Genomic DNA, 26979 nt, shown 5'->3' on the forward strand with positions numbered 1-26979 from the left:
ACTGATACTTTTCAAAATCTGTAAGGAAAAAAAATACGCCTGATTTGTTCAAATGGGTTCAAATGACACCTTAAATGAAGTACATACAGGTAGAAGAAAATTATAATATTATAATATTGTGAGGTAACTCAACCCACGGGAGACTATACCAGAAAGGTCTAAGAGAGCAGAGAAGATGCTGAAAGTATTTCTTTATCTGTAACAAAGCTACAAAGAGTAAATTATTTTATTGATTTGTTAACATAAGAGTAAATACAAACAATTTATATTGATTCTTGAGTACACTGAGTACCTAATAGAACAATTCAGATTTATTGTTCAGTTTAAAACTAATTAATGTTTCAGTTACATCACTTTTCCAGTTTAGAACAATCTGGTTTTAAATTATTCTTTCCACAGGGAATAGGTTAGATGAATTAATTTTCTGTTAATAGTCAGTGTTCAAAGATTCCATATCTTCTTTCCTCAGATTAAAATCAAAAACCTGGTTTGGAGAAAAGAAAAAGTCACAAGAAAATTGCAAAGACTAAAGCACACATATTTTCAGTAACAGTATTCTATAACTTAGATGGTCTGGTTTTAAGTTCTTGATATTGATAAATAATATTAATCAAATGGCCTTTTGTTTTAAAAGGCAATTGTAAAAAGTTTACTATATTCATTTTTGTGAGAATATGTACTTTATTTTTAGCTCACTAAGCTGAATATATTATTAGGAAAAGCTTAGGTCTGAAGGGAAAGAATTGAAGTAGCTGAGAAAGTGACATGCAATAGTTTGCATGGATATCATTGCACCCAAAACTGTAACACACTTTAATATATGGAGCAATCATTAACAGGATGATAAAACTGCTTATATATATATATATACACACACATACATACATATATAAGTTCCTACTAGTAGTTCTGCTGCAGAATGCTCCTCAAAGGGCACTGGCTGGCCAAGCCACTATTAGGATCACACACATTCCTCTTGGGCACAGCAACTGAGACCTGCTCCAATCCGTCTGTGCCGTGCTCCTTTGAGCAGCACATCCCGCAACTCTGGCCACACCTACAGTGCCTTACAGAGGGCTCCGTGTTACAACACTGGCAACACACAGTGCAAATACCCAACATTTTCTTTCAAGTGTGTCGGTATCTTACTGGAGGCTGCAGAAAGTTAAAGAAACTAGGTACAGAGAAAGTCTCCTAACACGGCAACATAAAAAATTATCGGAAGGTTGGCTTATCTGTTCTTTTTACCCAATGCACAGTAGCGAGAGGTGAGCTTCAAAGCTTTGGGAGGCAATGTGGAAAGAGTTAACTGCTTTGGATTCAGTCAGTAGCAGCAAGAGCTACACCACCTTTACTCCATTTTCAAAAGCATGGGTTAACCACAGAGGTGTGAATATCATCCAGTTGGCTTGGCCTAGTAGATCTGCAAACTTATCAGTATTACAGTTTATTTTCTACCTGTGCTACTCAGAAAATAATGCCTTGGAAGTCATGCTGGGGGGGACAAGTAGGATAGAAACACTTCTGCAGCCTCATTAAAAAAAATTCCTGAATATTCACTTAAAAAACCCATTTCCATTATCTTCCAATGAAACATTCTTAGGTGCCTTCATCTCCAATAATGTAAGAGATGAAAACCAAAAGGAAGCAAGAAAAATAGGAGAGGGACCTACTCAAAGTCAGTCAGGAAGTTACTTGGCTGCACAGAAAAATGGCCTCAGCTTTTCCATTGATTTTTAGTTTATATTTTTCTTTTCCTTGTTTGTTTCAAGAGTTTCCTTCCATTAGGAGCCACAGAGCTCCCGCAAAGGCAGCTGACTGCATTTAGGTAGATAGCACTGATAAATTGCATCTTATTTTAAGCAATGGTTTATCTCAACTGAAAAGGAGTGTCCCAATCAGTCACTACCATAAATGACATAATGATAGGGAAGAATTTAGTTTTCTGGTGTATTCCCTGATCCTACTGGCAAGATGATGGGTTACCCAGATGAAATGTATCTTTAAAAGGGTCACTGTAGAAAGGCGAAAAAATTTTCTCTCTAGGGGAAGTTTGTTTTAGAGAAATAAAAAAAAGAGGAAGAATTTCAACCCTGGGGAAGAATATGCATTCTTCATTATTCACTTGAGGAATAAATTCATTATTCATTATTCACTTGAGGAATAAATTCTGAGTTTAAAACAAAGCAAAATCTTAAAAAATTAACACCTCTAGGCTAACTGACCAAAGAAGAAATAAAATACATAAATAAACTTTCTGGTTTTGTATGTCCAGCACTTTTATACCATTTTGATCTTCTGTGGTCTGCATCTCTTACCATAAATCAATCCTCCCTGCTACTCCTAAATCTTGTTAGTGTTCACTTGCCAATTTCTTATTAGTTGTCTTATTTCTTTGATCAATGTTGGAATACTTTAGAAAGGTTTATTTAGATGAGGTGATGTGGACTTCTTCTTCAGCAGCCTTTGCTTAAGAAGAAAATTATCACTGCCAGAGTAATGCAAATGTAGTTGTATATTGGAGCATAAAATATGAATCCACTGAGTCTGTCGTTCCTTCTGCAACCTTACCAAAAGAAAGGGGACTTGCACAATGATTCAAAATTAACAAACATGATATTAAACTTGTGAATACCACAGTCAAAGGAAGATGCTTCAGTGATCTATCCCAAGGCCACAGGAGATAATAGGGTTTCAGAGTCTCTTGGGCAATTACAGCTTCTAGCAGAAAACAATGGCTATAAGTGAGGCATAATGTGTAAAACTGCTCATCACACCTGGGAGAAAGATAGCTTGTGTCAGCTGAGTCCCAGCACTTAAAATCTTGTGTTGTCTCAAATTACACCTCACTTAGTACACAGCTAAAATTAAACTCTTCTGTAGTTCTAAAAGCACTAACTAGCAGCAATGGAAATGCTAGGAAAGATTACAAAATAAAATAAAGAAAAAAAAAAACTCACCAAAGAAAAAAGTCCTGAACCAACAGCAATTCACCCTGAATGTAATTAGAAAAGTATGCCACAGCTGCTCCTTAAGAATGCTTTTTTAGTAATACTATTCCTGATTATTCCTCTCATTAATCAGTGAACTGCTTAGATACCATGACCTAGACTGAGAAAATGGTGGCATGCCTTCCTCGCAAAAGCAGGTGCAGACACCAAAAACATTGAAAAATCTCTTTGACAGAAGGAACACTGAAATAAATTAATGAATTCAAAGCCATTCTCACAGTAGCCTAACGTCACCTATGTGGGGCATTAGCAAGAAGATCTGGTTTAATTCCAGTTAGTTCAGAACAGGGAGGTGATCAGAGAATCAAGTGCAAAAACCCAAAAGTGTTCTAACAAGCATGGAGCTCTAGCCATGTAGCTAGTCCTAACTGACCCTGTTCTGGTAATACTGGAGCTAGAATTTGTTAACCTATATAAAGATTTGATTCCTTTGACACATCATTTATGTTGGAAGCAGTATGTTGATGTGATGTCTGTTTCTTTAGAGAGAACTAGAGGTGAAACTCCAACTTGTGTTTTGTAAATTCTTAGAAAGTCATCCCTGCCAAAAGCCATATTTAGGGAATATCAGACAGATGACTCACTTCTAGACCTTGTTTTTACACTGTGAAGCAAGGAGTCCCTCAACAGCACAGTTTTAATTTTTTTTTCATATTGCTAAAGCATTGTTCTAGAAAGAGACTTTTCAAAAGCAGTATTAGCTGATAGCTACTGGTAGAAAGGTTTATTTCTGGACAATCTTTCCAACTTTCACTAAGTCATAGCCACAGTTTTATGCAAAAGCTAAAAAAAAAAAAAAACCTAAAAATTACATCAGTTTTATAAATGAGCCTTACTGTTTGGAACTATGGAATCCCTCATCACAATAGCTGAGTCAGGTACAGAGCTGTTCTTAGACACCTAGAGTGGTATCCCCAGGTATTGGAGGCTCCTAGACTGCAGGCCATGCTTGAAACTAGAAAATAACCTTGCTCTGAAGATTGTGTGTATTTCTCAGAACACCACATGTTTGCAGGTATTAGTGAACAGCATTTCAAACATTATCTTGTTTTTCATACAAATTATTCTAGAGGCAAATCTAGACAAATTTTTTGTGGACAAGTTTACCAGAAAGAACTAGATATTAATTCTGAGGATCTGTTATCCAAAAGGTAAATTTGTCTAGATTTTAGACAAGCTGTATAGAAGCTCTACACTTGGAGGACAAACAATGTGGGCTAGAATATGTGATTGCAGTAAGTCACTTTTTGATAAAAAGCTAAGGAGCTTTGTTTCACAATATGACTAAAGCAGAACAGCACTGGGAAAACTGCCTCAGGAAGTCCACACACAATATAAATCATAATCAGATTTTCCATACCTTTCTAGACACAGGAACTCCTAAAATATCAAACCAATGTGACTGCAAGTTGAATACTAAGCCAATAGATTCTGCAGGCATATTGCTCAAAACAGATCTGTGAGCTGCATTTATCCATATTCACCTCTCTGTAGTGATACCTATTTTATAAGAAAATCTGAGGCCCAGTATAGTCTCTTAATGAGATTTCCTGAACAAACCCAAAATGGAATCTAAACAAATTCTCACAAAAAGCTCCAAGAAGCTCAACCCAATTTCCAGTAAGTAATAACAAAGATGTCTTTTTGTCTCATGGGGCTTGCTGCTCACCTCTTGGCCCTGCAAAGAGTTTATCTGGACCTGGACTTGTCTGGAAAGATTTCTACTTTGATTTATGTACAGGCTAGTAACTAATATGCATAGAACTCTGAGTCAATGCCATAGTAATGCTGTGATATGCTTAAAACCTTTTTGGTGATGTTCAGATATTGTGTATTGCAATGAGATTATATTTTTTGATGGAGATTTACAGTACATTGTACAACATAAATACTGTTATGATAATGGCAGTACCATTTTTATTAATCCAGCTTTTTCTTCTTTATATTTTGTATCTCTCTTATGAAGTACTTGAAAAATTATTTCATACCCAACACCTATATTGCACGCTATCAGGTAGCACTTTTGCCCTACATTTTTCAAGGAGTACCTCCCCATTTGAATTAAACAGCCTGATGCAGGGTCCGTGGCATAAATAGGAGTCTTTGTATGGACTTCAGTGAACTGAGGAACAGAATTTGAGATGGAAATATAAAATCTCTTTGAGGGTTGTACAGAAGCGCTGCCCTCAAAAATATCTTTTGTTAACATTGTTGCCAGTGTTAAACATTTCAAATCAGTGATAACTACTAGCAAACATCACTATCTTGATTAGGTTGTTACTGTAACCTTCCATGAATTGAAATTACATGGTGTGACTCACTGATCCCTGAGAAAGGAAAAACAGCTCAAACCTTGATTCACACAATAGAAGTTGGATCCCAGGAAACATGTCTCCCATCATGCATTCCATTCATAATTTCAACATCGTCTTCTGCAATTGTAAAATCAAACACCTGTGGGAATACATATATAGTTAACATCATGAACACAGAGAAAATCAACAACCTGATATATATTCTAGTGTTTAACTGACTAAGATTCACTTAAATGTGAGGCCCAATTTTTATATATTTTTTGTTTGAAAAATTCTTCTTATATTTTGTCATATAAAAATACTCCATCAAGCTGACAGGCTCCATTGGATCTTTTGCTCCTTTAGTGACTCATTTTTATTTGCAGACTATGTTAAGATGATTTTGTAGCACATTGGCCTCAGGCAAGGATTCAGGACAAGGGGAATATCAAAGCTGTTTTTGACAGCACTCTCTATTGTCACTGCCAGAGGTAGGTAAAGGAATACCCTGACTGCAATCTCTTTGGAAGAATGAGCTCAGTATTTCACTTACATCCCAATGTTCAGTTTAGAGTGTTACAGTTCTCTTTCTCAGAACTTCAGAAAAAAGAGAAGGTATCAGGACATTCACAAAGCTAACAAGCCAAAGACTGTCTTCTCTATGACTCTACTTTGACAAAACTCTCACAAATCGGCTAAATACAGAAACAGTGCTACAGTGCCTCCATACTAACTCCAACTAGAAAGCAATCACCTGTCTTCAAACACAGGTTCTTACAGCCACTGCTTTCTCCTGTGGCCACACCTGCCATGTGAACCATGGTGTGAGTGCTTTCTTAGCAGGTGGTCTATTGAGACATTATCATCAGGAAGTTGCTTCTGTTCTCTTTGTCATAGCTCTGTGCTCAATAAAAAGACTCCATGGAGCCTGAACTGTAGCCAAATGAGCTCCTCCCATCTTACATTTTCCAGCAACCACTCTTTTGGAATGATTCTTGTATTCAAATCCCAGTGCTCTCTCAAGCTTTTTAAGCTTAAACCAGTCATAGAAACCCTATGTATTATATACTGAGGGTGTAATGAGGACCAACTTGACCAGAAGTGATAGAGAGGCCAACACAGAAACATGAGGGAAACAAGGGAGATGTGATAAACAACACTCAATGGACTGTGCCCGTTCCTTCCACTCTCCATCTTAAGAGTTTTAAGTTTGGATGTAACACAGTCCCTCAGTTGTGTGAATTTGTGATGCCACAGAGTTAACTCTGTAAAAAGGTGAAATTAATCTAGATTTTAAATATTATCAGGGAAAATAAAAAGAAAAAGAAAATAAAAAAAAGAGAGATTTTTAAACTGGTTTTGTTCTCTGATCTGGTTCCCAATACACTACCACAAGCAGCTGTGCTTGTACCACAGAAGGCAGTGTGTATTTCAGAATAAACAATCAACAGCAGGAGCTGTATAAACGGGCATGGCCACCAGCAGAAATCCTCATTACATGTATATTGATTCACACCTCCGCACACACAGAGAAGAATATAAAAAGCAGACAGAAGTTTCCTGTCTTCTTGCAAAGTTTCTTCCAGATTTGCCGTAGCAGTTCATACCTCTATGATATTTTTGGAAATAAGTTGTGGTTTTGCCTACCCTAAAGAAAGAAGACTTTTAGATTAGAGAAATAGAGAGACAAAGCAAGTAATGAAATAAAACTATTTGGTATTAAAAGGAAATTTTAAAAACTTGCAGGGGAGAAATCACACTGCCAATTCTCATTCATTCCCACTTTTCTTTGTCCAGCCCCTTCATGCTGGAAGCTTTTCTGCACATCGGGTGGAAGGAGAAGGTAGGGGAAGAGTCAGCTCTGGCAGGACTGTGATTTCCTTAGAAAGTCTTTATGTTGGAGTTATCCCCAAGTGAGTTTTAAAGCTTCCATGAACTGTTATGCATAGAATTCAAAATCCTTCCATTTGACCTGTGCGCCTATCACAAAAAGAACGTAACCATAACCAGATTAGGATCTCCAACAACTAGACAAGTAATAAATAGAACTGATAATTACAAAAATCAACTACAAAAGGTCTTCTATGGATTTTTCTTTATACACAGTGATTAGCTCTTCAGGTCTTTTCTGATATTTGGGAGTTATAGTTTTTTCCTACATTAGGGTCATTTCATGTTACCATCATTTGCCAATTTTGACTGAGTTACCCCAGTATATTCCTTCCTGGGAAGGAAAATGGGAAAGCAAACCAAAATATTAAAAATTCTTACTCAGATGTTAGTCAGACTTGAGTGCATAACCAAATCTTACCTTGCAGTTTTCCTCTATCCGTTCTGCCTTTGTTGACTTTGGAATAGTGACAATCCCATTCTGAAAAGAATTATGTTTCTCATCACTAAAATCAGCAGATTTTAAGAAAATTATCTATCTTCAAACCATTACAAGAAATTCCTCACACATTCTGAGGCTTTACTTTCATCTTCTGGGGGACACTGAGATTTCTCTATGCCATTTGCAACTGCAGTTATATACACTGTGTTGATTTCCAACACATTATACGGTGTATATCAACTCAATACACTGTTTCATTGCTTAGCACTTCATATTGAATGACATAAATGGAATGATGAGGGATACTGCTTGTAACATTAACTTTGAAAATATCTCTTGTTGGTGGCTCTTATTCTCTACAACCAGATTATTTCAAATAATATTTGAAATAGTGGCATGATTTGTGTACTACATTCTAAATTTCCAGCACAGACATCAGTTTTCACAATATCAACATATAAAGCAGAAATACCTTCTGTATAAATTCTGGTTTGATGCACAAACCCCAAACTACTTGCCTTTTTTTCCTGAGAAAGGAGACATGTTTTTATTACCACCCTCCATTACCTGTATGCTCCAGCATATGCAAATCTGTGCTGGAGTTCTGCCATATTTCTTTGCCAGCTGAATGATTGCAGGATGAGTGAGTGCTTCACCTTTGGCTAAAGGACAGTAGCCTTCAAAAACAATATCTCTGCTCCTACAATAATCAACCAGCTCCTGAGGTCTTTGGAAAGGGTGATATTCAACCTTGGATAAATAGAAATAAACTTTTAGTAAAAACCCCGAGAGTACACTTTGTAGAAAGCAGCAATGAAAATGAAAATAATTTTTCTCTAGTTTAAAAAATAGAACATGCACTAAGTCACTGCTTCTGGGAAGTAGATGTAAGGTATCAGTTTTAGAAGATAGATGAAGAGTATTAATCATGTATTTTACCAGTAATTGGCATAACAGTTAACTATATTTTATGTTTCCCTCAGAAACAAGTGCAATTGTCTGCCTGACCTGCAGCTGGACTTTCACTATTGCTCTGATTTTAAGAAATATATACAAATGCACAGTGGAAGTCAGCATCAGGTCATTTTCATTGGTGCTTTGAGATTACTCTCCCTTCCCCAAATCTATGTCCTTTCCTATTTCTTTACTAATGATTCTTTCTAATGATCTTTGAATTGCCCAGGTGAGGGGAGGGGGCTGTGCAGGGGCTGGGTTTGCAAGCAGCCAACCAGAACAATTTGCTTAAGGTGAGGACCTGACCTTGGAAACAAAGCCTGTTGGCAAGGATTGCACATGGCAAATCCTGTATTCAGTGGTGTCACCATCAGCTTGTGCAGGGAAGCAATTATGCTGTGGAATGATGTGTGAAGGAGACCCTTTGTAGGAAAAAAGATCATAAATTTCCAAGAACCAGTTAAAAGAGGAAAAGTAATAAGCTACAAAGACACAGTAGTTGGGAGAAAAAGAAGTTATTGGACACTAATGATTTCAGAGGAGAGACATACTCTGGCATGTAGCTAAAGCCAGAAAAGAAACTCTATAATGTTCCTTAATAAGCTATTTAAATATTTCACAGTCTATTAATTGTAAGAAGCATACATTACTCTGCATTTAGATCAAAGTGGGGTAGTGTTTTCTTTTACAAAATACAAAATCATGTGACACATTTTTGTCACTGGTCATCAGCATTGTTCCAGGGATTGAACTCTTACGCATTTTGAAGAAAAATACTCTTCTGAGCAATTACCTCAATACATGGAATCTGGAAAATTTCTTCTGCCTCTAAGAGGACAAATGAACATTTCCTGTTTCTCATCTTTAGTACATGTTGTCTTTTCAGACAACAATAGTCAGGAACAATAGGCTGGCAGTCATTCAACATGAGCTAAGAAAAAACTGTGCCCCTGGAAGGCTGGGCTGAGTCAGCCTAAAGCTGGTATGATCTAAATTACTAGGTGGACTCGGGAACAAGGTTCAAGCAGCAGACATCCATGTCTTCAACCTTTGATGTTTCTTGACCTTTGAGTACCCTTTGTATTTCGTGTTTATATGTGTAAGAGCAGTGCTTAGGTCACACAGTTATTCACTTGTTTGCAGCTAAGCTGGACATTAAATAGTCTCATTGTGTCTACACAAAACTACTAGGGGAGAAATGGAAGAACAAGCAGGGTGTATTATTAGATTATTACAAGAGTAATAAGCAATTTTAGCAGATCTTCTTTACAGTAAGTATAGCAAATAGCGTAGCTCAGAAAATATTAAATAAATAATGATGTATTTAGGATCAAATGATGAAACATCTGTGGTGCCTCTATGGCATCATGTGACTTATTCAGCATCTACTACTAATTAAACTGCAAGTAGAATTTACCTGCTGTTCTAGTAAGATTCCAGGCAGCAGAGTTCCAGGTTACATCAGAAGTGCTTAAATCAAGGGTAGTATGCTGAGATATCACCTGCCTGCTTCACAAGCAGAATACATAGCAACAACTATTTTCCACCTGAAAAGATCATACTTTGTGCCTTTCACTGAATCTAAAGACTCCAACATTTTGTGAATTGAATTTTGACACATGCAGTTTTGTGTTGGTAGAAGCAAGTATCTTTCTTCTAAAATATGTTATTAAAATAACCAAATGCATCAAATAAAATAAGCACTTTTGAATTTAATTTGTTTTTAATGAAAAAATTCTGGAAGGTTCTAGCAGCAGCTGAATGCAAGGCAGTAGGATCCTGAGCCACAAGAGGCATAAGGTGAGTGGTCAACATTTGCTTCCCCTCAAAATAACAATTCTTGCTTCCTGTCTTGCCCCACCCTTGCTATTTTCATCACCAGACTTTTCTCAGGCGAGGGCTGTCACATGATGGCAGAGGGAGATCTCAATCATTTCAGGCACTCTACCCTGATTGATTGGCATGTAAAAACTGGCATCTGTTTAACAGAACAGTATGCAGTTCACATTACAGAACTTCACAGCTGCTACATGCTCAGCCACAGGGAACCCCCAACTAAAGCACTGTGTTTTTTACAACAGTCATAGCAAGTGGGGAACAGTTGAGCCTAATAACAACCCTGACACATGGCCCTAGAAAGTCATACCTCAGATGATGGTGCACAGAGGCCTTACTCTTTCCACCCTGCTGTGGTCCTTTTCATGTGATAAAGTTTCTGCACATCTGGAATTCAGTAATTTTCTCAATGGGAATGCTGTCTTCCCATTTTTTCTCTTTAAAAAACTGAAATACTGAAAACACTGAAAGTCTATGAATATTTTCTATATAGAGGAACAGTTTAGGTGAGTTTATGCACAAAGGGGTTGTTTTCTGATGTCTCATATGAATTTCTAACTTGTACAGATTTACACAACAGAGCTCAATATAAATAGCAATATCAACAACATAACCAAGTCTCTCTGAGGTCATTACACAGTAATTCACATTTCTCCAGGACCGGAAAAATATTGATGAACATTCCTACATGGAATTCATAGAGGAACAGTTTATATTTGGGTTCAGCACATCACTTTAGTAAATGAAACATATATCTTTATTAAATATTTATAAAATATATTTTTTCCTGTAGTGAGTGACAGGGCTATGAGCCTTCAGAGAGACTTCAAAGTTGAGCATAAATCCAAACTTCCTACTGCCAAGTTAATTACAAAACTCCTGCACATAAACCTGGAACTTCTAATTTGTAAGTTTCACTCTACATGATAAAGTACTTACCAGTACTTTTAATTGTATATTGAAATTTTAAAAGGTGTTTGCTTAATAATAAATAACTTAGCAATACCATATTCTTGAAAAGACAGGCCTTTCCTACTTCTTTAAAAGACATGATGACACTGTTTTTTCCCCAGGAACTGAGAAGAAAGGCAGTACTTAAAACTTGGCTTTTGAAACAAGAATTGCTTATTTCTCCTGCCTTCCTACTTTCTCTTCTTCACAGAAAAAACCCAGCTTTCAATTTTAATATCATAAAGGGACTGTTGTAACGGTAAGAACACCCTGAATTCCAAAAGGGAAGTATTTTTTCTCCACTTATTTCTTCAATATTTAGACTTTGTATACAATGACTATTTGCAAATGTTTTATATTTTTCTAAGTCCATTGAAGCAGTACACTATTTTATGCATAAATACAGTAAAAAACCTGTACTATAAATTGTGGACAGTGAAATAAGAATTCAGTAGAGCATTTCCAGTCCCAATTTGAATTTAGAAATTCATTATTTATTTGATGGTACTTAAGTAATCTTACCATCAGACTCAGTAACTCTCCAACACTAGGCAAAAACCAGAATACATACTTTTTTGAGGATAAGCTGAAGTATGGTTTATAAAATTCCTTTAACTCTAAAAAGTATAACTTAATGCTATAACAGAACTATTTAAGGTGAAGCACTTGGCAATGGTGTGGGTAATTCACTGTTGATTTTTGCTTTCAATTCAGAACAATGCTGTGTACCACCTCAAAGAAAGGATTAGCAAGGGCCCTCTCCTACCCCTCAGTATCACCACCACTTCAACTTCTCGTCTCCTCTTTCCTAGCCTCAGGAAGGGAGTTTTGTCAAATAGCACCAGGAAACAGCTTGTCTCCATGCATGAACACCATTGAAAAAGTACTACTGGACACATTTGGACACTGTGGGTAAGAGGAAATTTCAAAACAAAATCACTATTTCTTCCTTGCAGTGCTTTAGTAGAAAACTGAAAAGCTACTATTACTTAACAGGTAGTAACATTTAATGCCAACCTCTAGTAAGCCTTTGTAGATGTGTATTGAAGATATTTCTTGAACCTTGTTTAAATTCACCAATTATTAAACAGTCATCAACCTGCCCACTTTAACATATATTTATTTCAATGGTTTATTTTGAATAACTGAATTTAAATATTTTATATGGTTTTATGCTATTTTAACATTAATTAATTGTCCTTTAGTAATCTTTACCATAGTGGACAGCTAAAATCACAGTTGTTTGGTTCTGATAGTCACACTCTGAGCAAGCCTTGTATGGCTGTTAATGACATTAAACCATAAACACCTGCCAAAAATCCTGACCACCTGTACAAAGGGGAAAAGCATGTGCCTGCACTCCATCCATTCCAGTTCCCACATCCCTGTCAGCATACACACACTTTCTTTGGCAGGAGGTGGAAGGAATGGGAGCATGAACTTCCAGCACAGCTGTAGGCAGAAACCTGCAACAAGGGAACATTTGTCGAGTGTCCTGGCAGCCTGCCGGTATGTAGGTGGCCGTCCTAGATCTGCCTAGGGCAGCAAAACAAATTCTGCCAGGACTATCACAGCACCTGCCTAAACGAGGAGTTCACTGAACTTACGTGAAATAGGAAACAAGGGGGGAGCAAGGGAAGGGCACCCTTACATGGATATATAATTAACTGAGGCTTTCAGTGTTGCTTACAGGAAGTACAAAAGTTTTTGAACACATGCTTTCCAAAAACTGGTTCTCTCTGAAGATGCTAAATGTTCTGTGATTCTTGAATTTTGTTTCTAAACAGTTTTATCATCAAAAAACTGTCACAGGGACCAGTCATTTGTGTCTTGTACCCAGACACAAACAAGTAGCCTGGGAGAAACTGGGTGGGGAAAAATGAGGAAGGACTTCCCTACCCTTCGGGTCATCTTCCTGAATGGTTTTCAATACGTAAATAGAAATGAAAAAAGAAATTGTATGACTAAGGAAATAGTTTGGGTGTTGCCTTTCATGCATAGGAGAGGGGAGGAGGTTGCTAACCAAAAAAACCAAAGTAAGAACCCAAACCCAGATATTTCAAATACATGTATGCACTCACCTGATTAACATGTGGTGTAATCATACAGTCCTCCTTTAGTTGTTCAAGATGGCTGATAAGAAAATTGCTTACACCAATTGATTTACACAAACCTAAAGAAAAACAGAACAAGAAAAAGTTTTGGGACAATCCTAACTACTTGGGTGGATGATTTGAAAAATATCACTTTCAAGAGACAAAATTATTTTTCACATCATTTCTGTAGGGCAAAATACCACAAAGAAACACAGAAAAACAGCACTGAAATCTAGTTTGACAGTGTTATCTGGGAGCGTGGTTCTGTCACAGTCACATTAGGAAATCATTTTATAATCTAAACACACTGGAAACTCCCCAGTGTATAAAAACTCCAGGCTAAATTCTGGGAAAGGCTGATGTAGTATAAGCAAAGAACAATTGGACTCCACCAGAATGAAAAGAAGGAAATGGTGTTCCAAGCAGCTTGCCAAAACTAAAGGAAAGTAGAACATTTGCTGAAGACTAATAAGGTGTGAGCAATACAACCCAAGGACACACAGCCCAAATGAACCATGTCACACTGCCTATTTTCTGTTAGATCATTCCAAGATGTTACGTAAAACTCAGTCTAAAATCTTCAATTTAATGAGCAGTAGCTAGCAAGAACCATGAAGCTTAAAAATGTAGCTAGATTTCTCAGCTCCTATTGACAAGCAAATGAAATCAAATGGGACCTAGGTGATATGAAGGCTATTTTTTAAATAAACCTCAAGTGTGCATGCATGTGTACAAATTAAGAGCTGACAGGCCAGAAATCAGATGTCTTCCTTCAAACCTCAGATATGAAAAAGGCCAACTCCCAGTCTTGGCCTGCCACCACCCCTGAGCCCTGACTTGCCTGGGATAGTTTGGTCCTTCTGCTTTGCTAAGCACAGTTGGCAAGGCAGGCAGCTGGGGCTAGGCTAGGAGGGGTCTCCTTAGGCTGTGCACTCTGGACCATGGCTCAGACTAATTTCTTCAGTATGTGAACTTTGTCTGGATTGATTTGAGCTGCATTTCAGTTTATAATGCTACAGATGGAAAGTCTGTCTCTGTGTGTGAACACAGAAGTCTGATCACTGTTGTTAATCCAGATTTGAGCAGACCAATCCTTTAAGATGCATAGACGTGTGTTATCTATATACAAAAAAAAGAAATTACATTTTGCTAGTCCTTTGTGAAATTCTGAAAAGTCCTAAAAAATAAAATCAGCTTTCACATATTTTAGCAGCATAAGCTAAAACATAAACTGCAGCAAAAAAACCTCCACACATACCATCACTTTTTAATTCAGCTTCTTTCGTGGAATACCAAAAGAAGAAAAAATATATTAACAAATAAAATGCCAGACATCTTTCCCTTACTGAAATTATAATTGTTCAAGATGTATAACATAATTAGGTTAAAATCTGCACTATAGTGATTAACATAATTTGTATGTAATCTGCCAGAAGGAGCAAAAGCTGAGCTTTTGACAAACAACCCTGGAGTGTCAACACTAATAAATCATTATGCCACAGCAGTCAGTTGCCACACAGAAAAACATGGTTTTAACACAATGGTGAACCCAAATATTATACACTATTGTTGAAAGCTAAGGAGTTACAAAAAACGTGCCATTATTGCCCTTAAAGAACAAAGCTTTCATTTCAGGTTGAAATGAAACAAAATTCAGTCACAGACATGAAATAGTACATTTCCATGAATAGCTTCAATTTTTTCCCCCTACAGTATACTCTAAGATATTTTGCTTCTAGCATATTTCTCACAGGAGACTTTGAAGTCTGTTCCATCATGTTAGATTTCCCAACAAGAAATTTCAGGTCAGTTATGTTTTGCATTAAAAGCCATCTAAACCATTTCTACTAAAATCAGTATTATAGCATTCATGTGTTTAGAATGGTGTCTCACAGACCAAGCTTAATTCAAAACTGCCAAGAAAGTAACATTTTCCCAGAAAACAGAGAAATAATTAGAATTTCAGTGATTTTATAGAGCTAGTATTTTCTTAAGGGAATACACTTAAAACAATTTACTTTCATTACATACACATACTTGGTTTCGGTGAAGTTAGAACACTTCATTTCAACTCCATTGCTTTGGTGTTATTTATATGAAAGTTAAAATGTTTGGACTTTTGCATTAAATTATAATATATAATACAAAAAATAATAAAACAATTGTACACTCTAACTGCATTAAAAATCTTATTTCAATCCATGGTGGAAACTCAAATTCATAATACTGGAAAACAGAGCTTAAATTTGAACAATCACTCAAAGGATTCTACTGTAGAGAATTGCTTCCATTTGCCTGATGGAAGATTAAAACAGTTGCTCTGCATTGTCTAAATCTCTGAAAGACTGCCTTTAAGAAGAAGATTATACAGAATTACTTCCATATTTACATCTTCTGAATTAATTCCTAAGAATGAAGATTTAAGAAAAGATGGATAAGAAACAGAAGGTCTGGTTAGCTCCTGGGCTTTATCTGACAGACAGACACTTGTGACTATGTCTATCAAACAAGATCCATGAAATCATATCAACAGCAGAAATAAAAAATATGCATATTAAGAAACTTGTGTAAAATGGTCCTGACTCATTGCCTTGAAACAACCTGGGAGATGCAAGGGACACATTTCCTTCTATTTCCTCTCTTGTGGAACACCAACAGAGGTAAGTTCCCCAGAGCTCCTGACATGGGTCTCAAATACACCAGAATGCTCTTGAAAATTGCTTGTGCTTAGCAAATTTATTTTTTATTATTCCAATTTAATACCTGTTTAGAATGCTTAAAATCTCATTTCAGACAATTCAGGCACAATGCATGTTGTTACAACTCTTGTGATTGCAGGTGGTTTTAAAGTCCATACTTTTTAACTTAACCATTTTAACTAGTCCTGACATTCAGGTTTTCTGAGATAAAATATATTGCAATCTATTATCTATAATCCCTCTAGAAAGTAGCCTTAAAATATACATTTTTACTGTCTTATTTAGAAACTCACAGAGCTTTGACTCAGGGAGAGAAAGCATCCTTCTTATCTGCTTGAGGAAATGATTGGTCTGGCCCCTGTGAAGCAGATTTTGAGAAAGTGCCAGGTGCAATAAACAAAGAGTTTGCAATTCCCCACTAGCTCCCAAAGGCTCCTGTTATATCTTCTGAGGCTTTGTTCTATTCCTTGCGACTCTGACTTCACAGGCCCAAAGAAAAACATAGGAACACTAGTTCTTTTATGCATGCTAAAAACTGACTGACCACAATGCTGGAACAGAAAATTTCATCCAGCTTTGAAACCCTATCATGAAACTCTGTAAGACACATCAGAAAACATATGGGCAAAATAACAGTTGATTAGAATGGGGGAAAAAGTAAGGATCTTTTCTATTCTACACAAAAATAAGTTGGTCCCCACCACATTGGTACATTTCATCACACTGTATTTCTCCCAGCTACTGTGAAGCACTACATCATGATAATGGACTGGTTTGCAATATAGTTGAGTATTAAACTTAAAGTATTTTGTATTGCAACTTAGAGAACGATCGGGTATTTTCATCTTTACTCTGTATAATAACAAATTATACAAAGTTTGATGGGCACTGTTAGTCTTGCAACATAAAAGCATAAATATACTGTCTTGGCACCAAAACACTGTTTTAGTACAATAGTGAGCCTTATCTTTCTCCAGCACTACTACAGACTTTTATCAAACTCGCAAATACCCTCTGGAATATTGAATGTGCAAAGTTTAGATCAAAAAGATTTTGTAAATTACAAAACTGGATACCGGGTGTGTGGAGCCCGTTTTCCTCCCCCTCCCTGCTGCTCTACATGAGTCAGAGCAACAGAGAATTCCCACGTCAAGTGAACAGTGCCCATTCTGTTGTATCTTCTATTCAGGCCACAGAATAAAAACACGAATGGATCTACTTTTCACAAGAGGTCAACAGCAGTCACTGTATCTTTATTAACGAAGGTTGCACAGGTTGGAAAGGTCCATACTCTCTCTGATACGCACGCTGGGTGAAAATTGCACTACTAATACAAACCATACAAGATTTGATTTCAGCATAACTTGCTAAATCAAAGCTGTAGGCTGAGTGCCCCACATGCAGACTGAAAGCCAAAGCCTTGATAAATAAAGCAGACTACTCTTAGACAGAATCAATGAGGAATTAACTTCTAAATCTGTGAAAGAGCACGTGTTCCCACAGCACTGGCTAAAACACAGACAGCAGAAGACTAAGTGCCCCTCTCTGAGACACACAGGAAGACTGTGGCAAAACTGTAAATACACAAATCGTACTTCCTCCTCCAATGGATTTCTTTTTAGCCTATTCTCTGCCACAGTAGAGGTGCTTGTCTGCAATTGTGTGACCATTACTCCTGCTACACGTCACATGTGAATCATGATAAACTGTGAGGACTAGAGGAGAACAGCCATGAGTAGGAGCCCAATCGTTAACTTCCTGACTGAAAACTCATTACAAGTAGGCAGTTTCCACAACAGTTAAATGGCTAACTAAAGAGCATAATGCAGCATAGTACTGGCTTAATGCACATTGCCTCATATCCTGGCTGCTCATTCTAACTACTTCAATGAAATGTTATTTTAGTTATGTTGACACATTTTTATCCTTACAGCTGTCATTACAAATCAGACCAGATAAAAAAACTCAATCCATTATGTGGGACAAAATCAATCTCACCATACCTTAATTCACTAATGCCACTACACACTGTGATGTGAAAATGTGATCAAAACCTGTCTAGAGGCAAATAAAATATGTGCCCCTAAAAGTAGCACTTTGAAAGTATTACAGACAGCACATACTAAGATTCTAAATAGTTTGCTCCCCCTATAACCATGATGGCAGGGTTTCCTGAACTGGAATAATTTTTGGAGTTCTGTATCAGAGAAAATAATGATTCCCAAGTGGTATGAATAACAGCAACCTAACTAATGTTAATAAATCAATACTGATTTAAAATACTTAAGAATCTAAGGCTTTACTTCAACATAAGCAAAACAGATAAATTACGCCTTTTCCACAAATCGTGTACATTATTTATTGAGAAAAGAAATAGTTATTTTGGACAAGGACTTTCCTTTGAAAGATATTTCAACACTGCCTTCTTCACAAGAGTTCTTATATTCACACTGGGACCTGTTGGCACATCTGTATGGCTGCACAACTCTGAACATCTGCTTTAAATCTTTTTGCTTAGCTTGCTTATTTACAGTTTTGACAAAAAGGATTCACTTGCTAGCAGAAAAGGCATAAACCATATACTACAATAAGTCATGAAACAAAGTCTTCTGAAGGTTTATTTTTTACACTTAGAATTACCCATTAAGTCCTTGACATGAAGAAACAAAAATGAGCAAAACAAATGAGCACAGACATTAATGCAAGTTTAGCTTCATTCTCACTTTTACATCTGCACCAAAAGAACTTTTCCTATGGTAATTTCTTATTTTTAAATAAGATACTAAAATTATGAAGGTTTCTGTATGATTTTTAACATAAATATGTGCAACATTTTTTTTCCATGTCTTTATTGCTGTCTTATCTGCTGAAGAGGGTGTGGTGCAAAACCAAAATCCTCACCGATCTGCAACCACCTCCCCATGAAAACACATCTCTGAACTGTGCTTCTCATAATAACAACCCACAAGACATCCTCATTTATGCAGCCAGAATATTATCAACATGAAAAAGAACCGTTTCTAGGTAAATAAGTTATGTGCTTTTGCTTATTAAAACTTCAGTGCCACTTATGAACATTCACATCTGACTTCTACCACCATAAACACACTTGAGGCAAACATTTTGTGGAGCTATAACACAAGTTCGAATTGTCAGGTGTTCATCATATAGAATTAAAGCAGAATATGTCACCTAGCAAAGGATGTGCTAGAAATATGTGCCACCTGCACAAAAACTGTATTTGGTTCACTGAACCTTTTTCCTTCCTACTTTTAAGAACAGATAGATAATGGAGGAAGAAAATATGATGACAGAACTCTCTACACCAAACAGTGAAGATGGTAAGAATATTAAGGTGGATTAGATATCTTTTCTCACTTGGAATTTTTTAAAAAAACAACTTTTTTGCAAGAAAAAAGTTACAAAAACGATTTCTGTTACTTTATGAGATTCTCTTCAAATCACACACATAATCACAACATAAACATATGTCAAGACACATCAAGGAATTTCTGATGCAAGTAAGAATACTTTGTGTATGCATAAGCTGCACTGCTAAACATTAAAAAGATAAGCAAACAATTTCAATAAAATGGCTGTAAGTTCTAGTGGGATCTGAACCCACAACAACCACCACAGTATACTCTTGCCAACTTCAGGCAAAAAGCCCTGGCTGGAAGCCCTCATTCTTCCCAGCATTTTTAGATAGAGGGACGAGTAATCATGTGCATATGTGTATGAAAAGCTTGCTGAGATGATGAGCTAGCCACAATGTCAAAATCAAGGTCATCAAAGACACTGCTTATGGAAAGGGTCATTTTGCTAGGAACAGCCCAATTACCAGTGAGCACATACAGTGACTATTCCCCATGTCAGAGTAGTTTGCCACCCTGCTTTCATCTGCCAGTCGACAAATGCCTATATAGGAATGTTGCAGCTGTCAAAGGAATACATGACTCAATGTATGTATCTTGGAATGGACTCTGTAGGCAGCCTGGCCTCTGCTCTGAGGTACTGGAGAAGATAATTCCACAAAAGGACAATTTTGAGACCACAAAAATTTAAACCATAGCCTTGATATTACAAGTATTCTAGTTGATTTCAGCTGTTACAACAGAAATAACCAGTTCTTATGCACAAATGTCTCACTGACCAAGTTTTAGAAATTTTTTCCTCCCTTTTCCCTAGCACTGTTTTTTCCATGACTCTATAAAGGAAAACACAAATGCAGGCTATTGAACAAAGACGCAGGTCTAGAATTCTCTACCTCTCAGCACTGCAGTAAAGATAGTCTTCTTCACTCTGACTGTGACCTGAGTAATCTGATTCCTGTGAAACAGCTCCAATCAAACTGGAGCAGATTAAAAAGTCAGAGAAGATAACAATAATAAAAAAAGAATTTAACAGCTTTTAAATAAACTAATTATTAAAACTATGTTTTCCTGAGGTACTAGAAGTCAGTTTAGCAACAAGATCTTTTCTGCTATGAATAGAGAGCTATCAGTTTGGGCTATCAGAAGTCTCACAGGATTTTTTTAATGGCAGTTTTTAGTTCAGGTAAACACTATCCTAAATTCCATTCTAACTCCTTTAGTTTATATTTTCAGGTACCTACTAAAATTCTAAAACCAGTAAAGAAAATAATTCTTCTTTGCCATTCACTTGTTTTTAACTCACAACATTAAGAAGTTGCAATGGCTGATCAGTAGAAGCTCCTCAAGAATTTGTTCATTAAAAAAATCTGATCACTGGGGCTGACTACCAAGACCAGGTACAGAATTCTGATCCCCGAGCTACCGAGCTACTGTAAGAGTTGGCACAATTCCCTCTGGAGGCAAGGTCAGGCCTAAATGCATGCAAATCCCAGGGTCTGAAGACGTATGTTAGGCTGTAAGACAAAACAGAAATCTCTGCACTGAATTCTTTCTTAATCAGCACATGAAGGTCTCATGAATAAAGCAGCGTTGTAATTCATCACTATGAGAAACAAGCATTCTAATAATTTCTGTATGATTTGGGGAAATGTGCATAAAATTTGCCTGTTTGATTAATGATATGGAATGATACAACTGCTATAGGTTTGGCTACCACCATAAATATCTACCCACCTAAATATCTATCTACCTTTGCTGACCAGAACTCTATCACATTTTTTCCTGGAAAAACATTAATGGAAACCAGCGAATTTAATGACTTGGCTCTGTTTATACTTTAGGAATACTACAAAAACAGACTAAAAGTACAATCTTGCCTTTGTAGCAAAGAGAAGATAGAGGGTATAAAAATACAAATTTTAGGTTCAAGTGGGAAAGATGCTGGTAGAACATTTAATAGACTCTAAGAAACTACTGAAGGATTTGGCCAGGAGAAAAGGTAAGTATGTTTAGCAAAAACTTGCTAGCTCAAGGGCAAACCAGAAAGACACAGGACCATATTCCAGATGCAATTCAGAAGGATTAAAACACCTGAACAAGTAAAACTTCCAGGGTGTGTTATTTTAACACAGATAATTAATGTAGTATGTCATAGTGTTACAGTAAAAGACAACGCTGGCTTTAGAATCCCTAGGAGTGTTTTTGGGTATGCTCACTTACCCCTGAGGATTCTGGGAAATTGTTTTTAACCTGAAGTGCAATCTTGAGATAGCTGCTCAGTTGCCTTAGGCAGCTGAACAGTGGATTCAAGCACAGGGGAGAGTGCTAAAACATGAAACCTTCTTTCAAGTGCTCCTAAGACTCCAGCCTTGGGGCAGCAACCACATCCAGTTAGTTTCCAAATCATGCTGGATGCAAGAAGTGCAGCCCAAAACTTCAGTATGGTGAGCAATCAATTGGAGAGGGTAACCAGATCCCTACAAACACTATTCAGATTATCATTTTAAATAATTCATAATTCCAATTCATGTCATATCAGGACAAAAGAGTCTTTCAGAAAATGCTAACCTCAAATCCCTTTTGATGAAACAAAAAAACAGCGGTAAGCCAGAGAGGGGATTTTTCAGTGATAGCAAAGGATCTCTCTCATCACTTGAAACTACTACTTTCTATTTATGATAATATTCTGATGTTACAGCTCAACTCCAAACCTGCATTAGCAGAACATACAAGTAGCATTACTAAGCAGCTACAGATTAAGAAACAGTAAACTTAAGGATGCCCACACATCTCAATGAAAGCACATCTATCAATTCCACAAGTTCAATGGCACCTGCTGCCTTCAAATAGCAATAAACCTGCGGCAATAGAGCCTCTACAGCCAGAGGTACTTGGGAGTTTATGAAAATCAGACTCAGTATAGTATGAGTTTTGTTTAATTCTTTACGCAAATCTTCTGCTTCCTAAAATATTTATTTTAATAATTCTGAAAAATATTCAGATTTTTAAAAATTGTTGCACAAAGTTTATATTATCTGGGGACATGGTCTTATAAATTAGTGCACACTGCCTGGATTGGGCAGAGACCCAGAAGTTCTGTCTATCCTCAGGTAGGAAGACATTTGAGGCCAGAGCCCTGCAAGGCATTATATGACAGCCCTGTGTCCCAGCAGCTGTGTGGGCTCTCAGATGAACCTGAATCAATCTTTGTAGACATAACTTAAAAAAAATCCTCTCCAAGCTTTCAATATAGATGGAGTTGGTATTTTGCTTGTGTCAGCTGTTGACCAATGTGACCAATCTAAAAGTTAATATAATCACTAAAAAAACCCCTCCATTACTTTTACAGTCTTGAGTACCAAGAGTTTATTTACTCTCTTTCTAGTGTAATTGAAAATAATAATAGATAATTAATCATTTAGAGTACCTTAAAATAATGTTTCCTGCCCCAGGTAGATGGGATTTTGCAGAATAAATACTAACCTGGATTTAAATTGAAGAATGAGATTTACAAATAACTGCACTCAAACTATCTGTGAATAGAGAGAAGTGATTAAAGAAATTCTTGGTAATTTCAGCCAGATCAAAGACTTAGGTCAATACTGACATCCTTTAACCCTCTTGCATGACTTTTGCAGACAGTTCCACAATACCAATTTTTTTTTCTACAGAGGACGGTTGTTATTGTCTCTGCACTTTCAGATGCTCTTCAGGATCGACACAGCTAGCTACTAAACCCACCACCAAGCTGAATAAATTCAATATTACCTTCGTGAATTGATTTCAGAAGGAAATTATTTGTTTAAAATGTCAGTCTTGGAATGTGAAGCATTTAGTTTATATTTTTTTTTCCAGAATAAACATTTCCCCAAAAAAAAGTAACAGAATTCCAAACACGAACCAATGACTACCTGAACTAAACTAATGTCAAGTTCAGAGAAGACAAAGAACTCCCTTGTTCATAGAACTTGTACTTTTTTCCCCTAATCAATGAAGATTTTATTATCTTCCTCAAGTAAGGATTTTGTCCAAATCCTACATTTAATTCAAACCAAGGCTACCATGTTGCTCACGTAACACATTGCAAGTCACAAAGATATGCAGCAAGTGTTTAATCTTCAGTGGAAAATCTAGTGGTTAACCATGCAAACAAATTATTTAACATTTTGCTCAGGAATCATTGCATTTCTAACTCCAGAGTGGTTAACATCTGCATGTCATTTCAGGAGCACATAGTTATGGTCAGGACATCCACAGTCTGTATCCCCTAAAGCAAAAGTGTGGCAGTTAAGGTTCTAAGGCAGTTGACTTAACCAGACCATTACATTTTCCTTCCCCTGTAAATGATCTGAGGTAATTTCGACAACCAGAGCTGGAAATTTATCCTCAGCTAAACAAATCATGAGTCTACAGAATGCTTAAATTCAGAAAAAGACTGAGAGTAACAACATGGAAATTGAAAAAAACACATTGGGTACCAATATTGAAGTAATGCAACCACAGGAAAAATAAATCTAGCACGAGACGTCTTTAAAGAGGTATCATGCATCGGGACAAAGATCAAAAGCAATTTTCCCCTCTGTTTGTGAGGACAGCAATAGTATTTCCAGTGACTTATTAAAAGACCACTGAACTGCTTATAGTCTTTTCCATTAGGAAGATACAGAGAAAGAAAGATCCTGTATGACACCCATAGGATAGGAATAATAATAGAACGTGGAAAATACAACCTGTTTGCAGCAAATTAGGATGGCATATCTAGGCACAAATGGCATGCAGTAACTTAAACACTCCTCAAAAAAAAAACCTTCACAGTGGAAACATGAAATGCATTGTGGAATAATCCATCTTTGGATGTATGTGCTATTCATGCTTTGAAATACTAGGTCAGTGAAGCACTTCTTTAAAAATTGAATATTGTAATGTCTTACATGGTAGAAAACACTTTTAGCAATTTATGCCCAATATGAAAAGAACAAAAGATGTACAAAGATAATTCACTTCTGTGTTTGCAGAGGCACAGCAAAAGTAAACAAAGGACTGCAGTGTAAGAGGCTCTGGGAAAGCTGGTAGTGACACAGAGCCTGTAACTGCCTTTGTACAACTCCCGTGCTACGAGCACTTAGTTTCAGTAGCTCTGGGTCAGTGGACAGATTGCTTTACCCAAGAAGTCTTCTCCCCACCTGTGGAACTTCTCTGAAGCTTTAAACATGGAGGTCCACATGGCCCAAGAATGGCATGACAGGATCTTCTCTCACATCATTTCTAATAATTCTGCATACTTCAGGAGCAAAATCCTCCTCTTAAATCTACAGTCTACTCTTCCTATAGCTATGAACATATACAGAAATTTGCTGTGCACTGAAAATCAAAGTGAGTTATCCAAACTTGAGAGAGTAGCTCCATTCTTCGAAAATTTTTCCCGAAAGTTAGTACCAAAGAATCTGCAGTTGAGTATTTGTTCCTTATTTAGCCATTTTATTTTGTTAACTTTTAAAACACAAATACAGTTATAAAATAGCACAACTTAGGATAAATTGGAAAATGGTATCATTCAATTATAAAAAAGATCTAATGGAGACAAAACTTGGCATGATTTATACTTAAAGAGAAGGTTATTACAAATATGTTCTGTAGTATTCAATGGTGTTCTGTGGTGGCATAGAGATTTCAATGAATCACTAGATTTCCTCAGAAATATCATTATTGATCTCATGGACAGAATCTGACAACAGCAGGACCCAATTAATAATACTGCAGTTTTCAAAGAGATATTCAAAACTTACACACCCAAATTCCACTGAAATATGAGCATCCAGTTCAAATTAAGTTTTTTAACATCTCTCACTATGATTCTCCCAATCCCAAAGCACACTATAATTCCTTCTTCTAAGACAGGCTTTGTTATTATATCACCTTTCTCATATAGCTCTTCCATCGCCCTCCAGGTTTCAGCTCGGACCTCTCGATTGCTTTTACCTGGAACTTGTGCATCAGGCCAGTGAATCAAATAAAGATCTAAAAAAGAAACAGAACCAGACTGCTTATTAAAGTGTCCAAAAAATAAATGTATCAAACCACATGAGACAGCATTTTCCCTCCACAGTGGCCCCTAACACATCATAATAATTCCAATTACTACTCAGTAGTCATTACTGGATGCATCCAGTTAGTTGCAATAAATTAATTCTATAACATCACATTAACAGCTAAGGGAAGCCGAAGTCACACGTGTTCCACATGTTTAGTTCACTGTAATCAGAATTTCATGGTCACATATGCACTTAACATAACTTTCCACACATAACAAAAAGTTTAAATCAAAAGTATTTTGGTCACTGGACTTATGGGTGGACTACTACTTATTAAGTGCTGCAAGTCTTCCATTTCACAGAAGATAAATATGTTTGACAGTTCTGCAGATATTTTATACAACCTCAGCAGCGGGTCTGTCTTTTTCCTTTCTAAAGAATAATTATGAATTTCTGTTGGAAACTATAGCACATTATTTATGCAGGTTTTTTTTGTCTAAGTTTCATGTCAGCCTTTGTGAATTTTTAAAGAAATTTTTTAAAATCGTATTTTAATAGAACAAAATTATGCTTTATTACATTTTTTTGAATATTAGCATGATTTCAAACACAATTAAGATTTACTGCTAATGAAATTATCATAGAACCTTTTCCTAACATCCAACCCAAACCTTCCCTGACACTGCTCCATGCCATCCCTTGGGTCACTGGTCACCAGAGAGAAGGGAGCAGTGCTGCCCCTCCACTGTCCCTTGTGAGGAGGCTCTTTGTGCGCTGTCTTCCTGCAAGAGAAGACTCCTTCGATTGAAAAAGGAAGCATTTCCAACATAAATTAAGAAATGTATATGTACTGGACTCAAGAGTTCCAAATCAGATTTAAATTTAAAAAATCACAAATCTATAACTCCTTTACAAGTTTGTTGTTAGACATTCTGAAGGAGAAATTTAGAGATACTTGGAAAACAATTACATTTCTATTTAAATTCTAACTGCAGATTAAACAGATAACTGCAGGTATCCAAGTAAAACAGGTTTTGGCCTTTGCTGCATATATTAGTCTGATGAGAAACGGGAAAAGAAAATAAATAGATGACTGCAATGTGTACCATTTTTAGAGTGTTTTTATAATATTCCTTTTCTGGCAGTTCAAATAGAGTAAAGAACTAAAAAACCCAACTTGTTTGCAATGAGAAGAGTGTTTTGTTCTTTGAATACACGACGCCGTTCATTTACAGGACTTCTTTGTGAAAATACAGATCCTCTGCTTTGGGAATCATCACAAAATGGGAAAAAAAAAAGAAGAAAATTCCTCTTATTCACAATTTAAGGATTACACTAATGATTACTCTAACCATGGGTCCCTCTAAAAATACAACTTCAACCTTGATTTAAGATGAAAA

General features: G+C 36.5%; 1 protein-coding gene across 2 annotated transcripts in view; it reads right to left on the bottom strand.

Annotated features, from left to right (window-relative positions):
- Nucleotides 1-208: 208 nt before the first annotated feature.
- The window catches only part of LOC102113734 (uncharacterized), a 45121-nt gene continuing 18350 nt past the window's right edge, over nucleotides 209-26979 (bottom strand). Inside the window, exons 3-8 of one of the 2 annotated variants that reach the window (XM_088060588.1) lie at nucleotides 25527-25565; nucleotides 13460-13551; nucleotides 8205-8387; nucleotides 7617-7676; nucleotides 5364-5465; nucleotides 209-484 (exon numbers count right to left, since the gene is read on the bottom strand). In XM_088060588.1, the coding sequence (XP_087916714.1) occupies nucleotides 5370-5465; nucleotides 7617-7676; nucleotides 8205-8387; nucleotides 13460-13551; nucleotides 25527-25565 (470 nt within the window). In that variant the 3' untranslated portion in view covers nucleotides 209-484; nucleotides 5364-5369. Of the gene's footprint in view, nucleotides 485-5363; nucleotides 5466-7616; nucleotides 7677-8204; nucleotides 8388-13459; nucleotides 13552-25463; nucleotides 25566-26979 lie in introns of both variants that reach the window. The other variant, XM_005520937.3, reaches the window with a different exon arrangement.

This window comes from Pseudopodoces humilis, chromosome 10 (genome assembly GCF_049639895.1).
Source record: "Pseudopodoces humilis isolate 2021_Gansu_Grassland_sample_001 chromosome 10, ASM4963989v1, whole genome shotgun sequence".
Lineage (NCBI taxonomy): Eukaryota > Metazoa > Chordata > Aves > Passeriformes > Paridae > Pseudopodoces > Pseudopodoces humilis.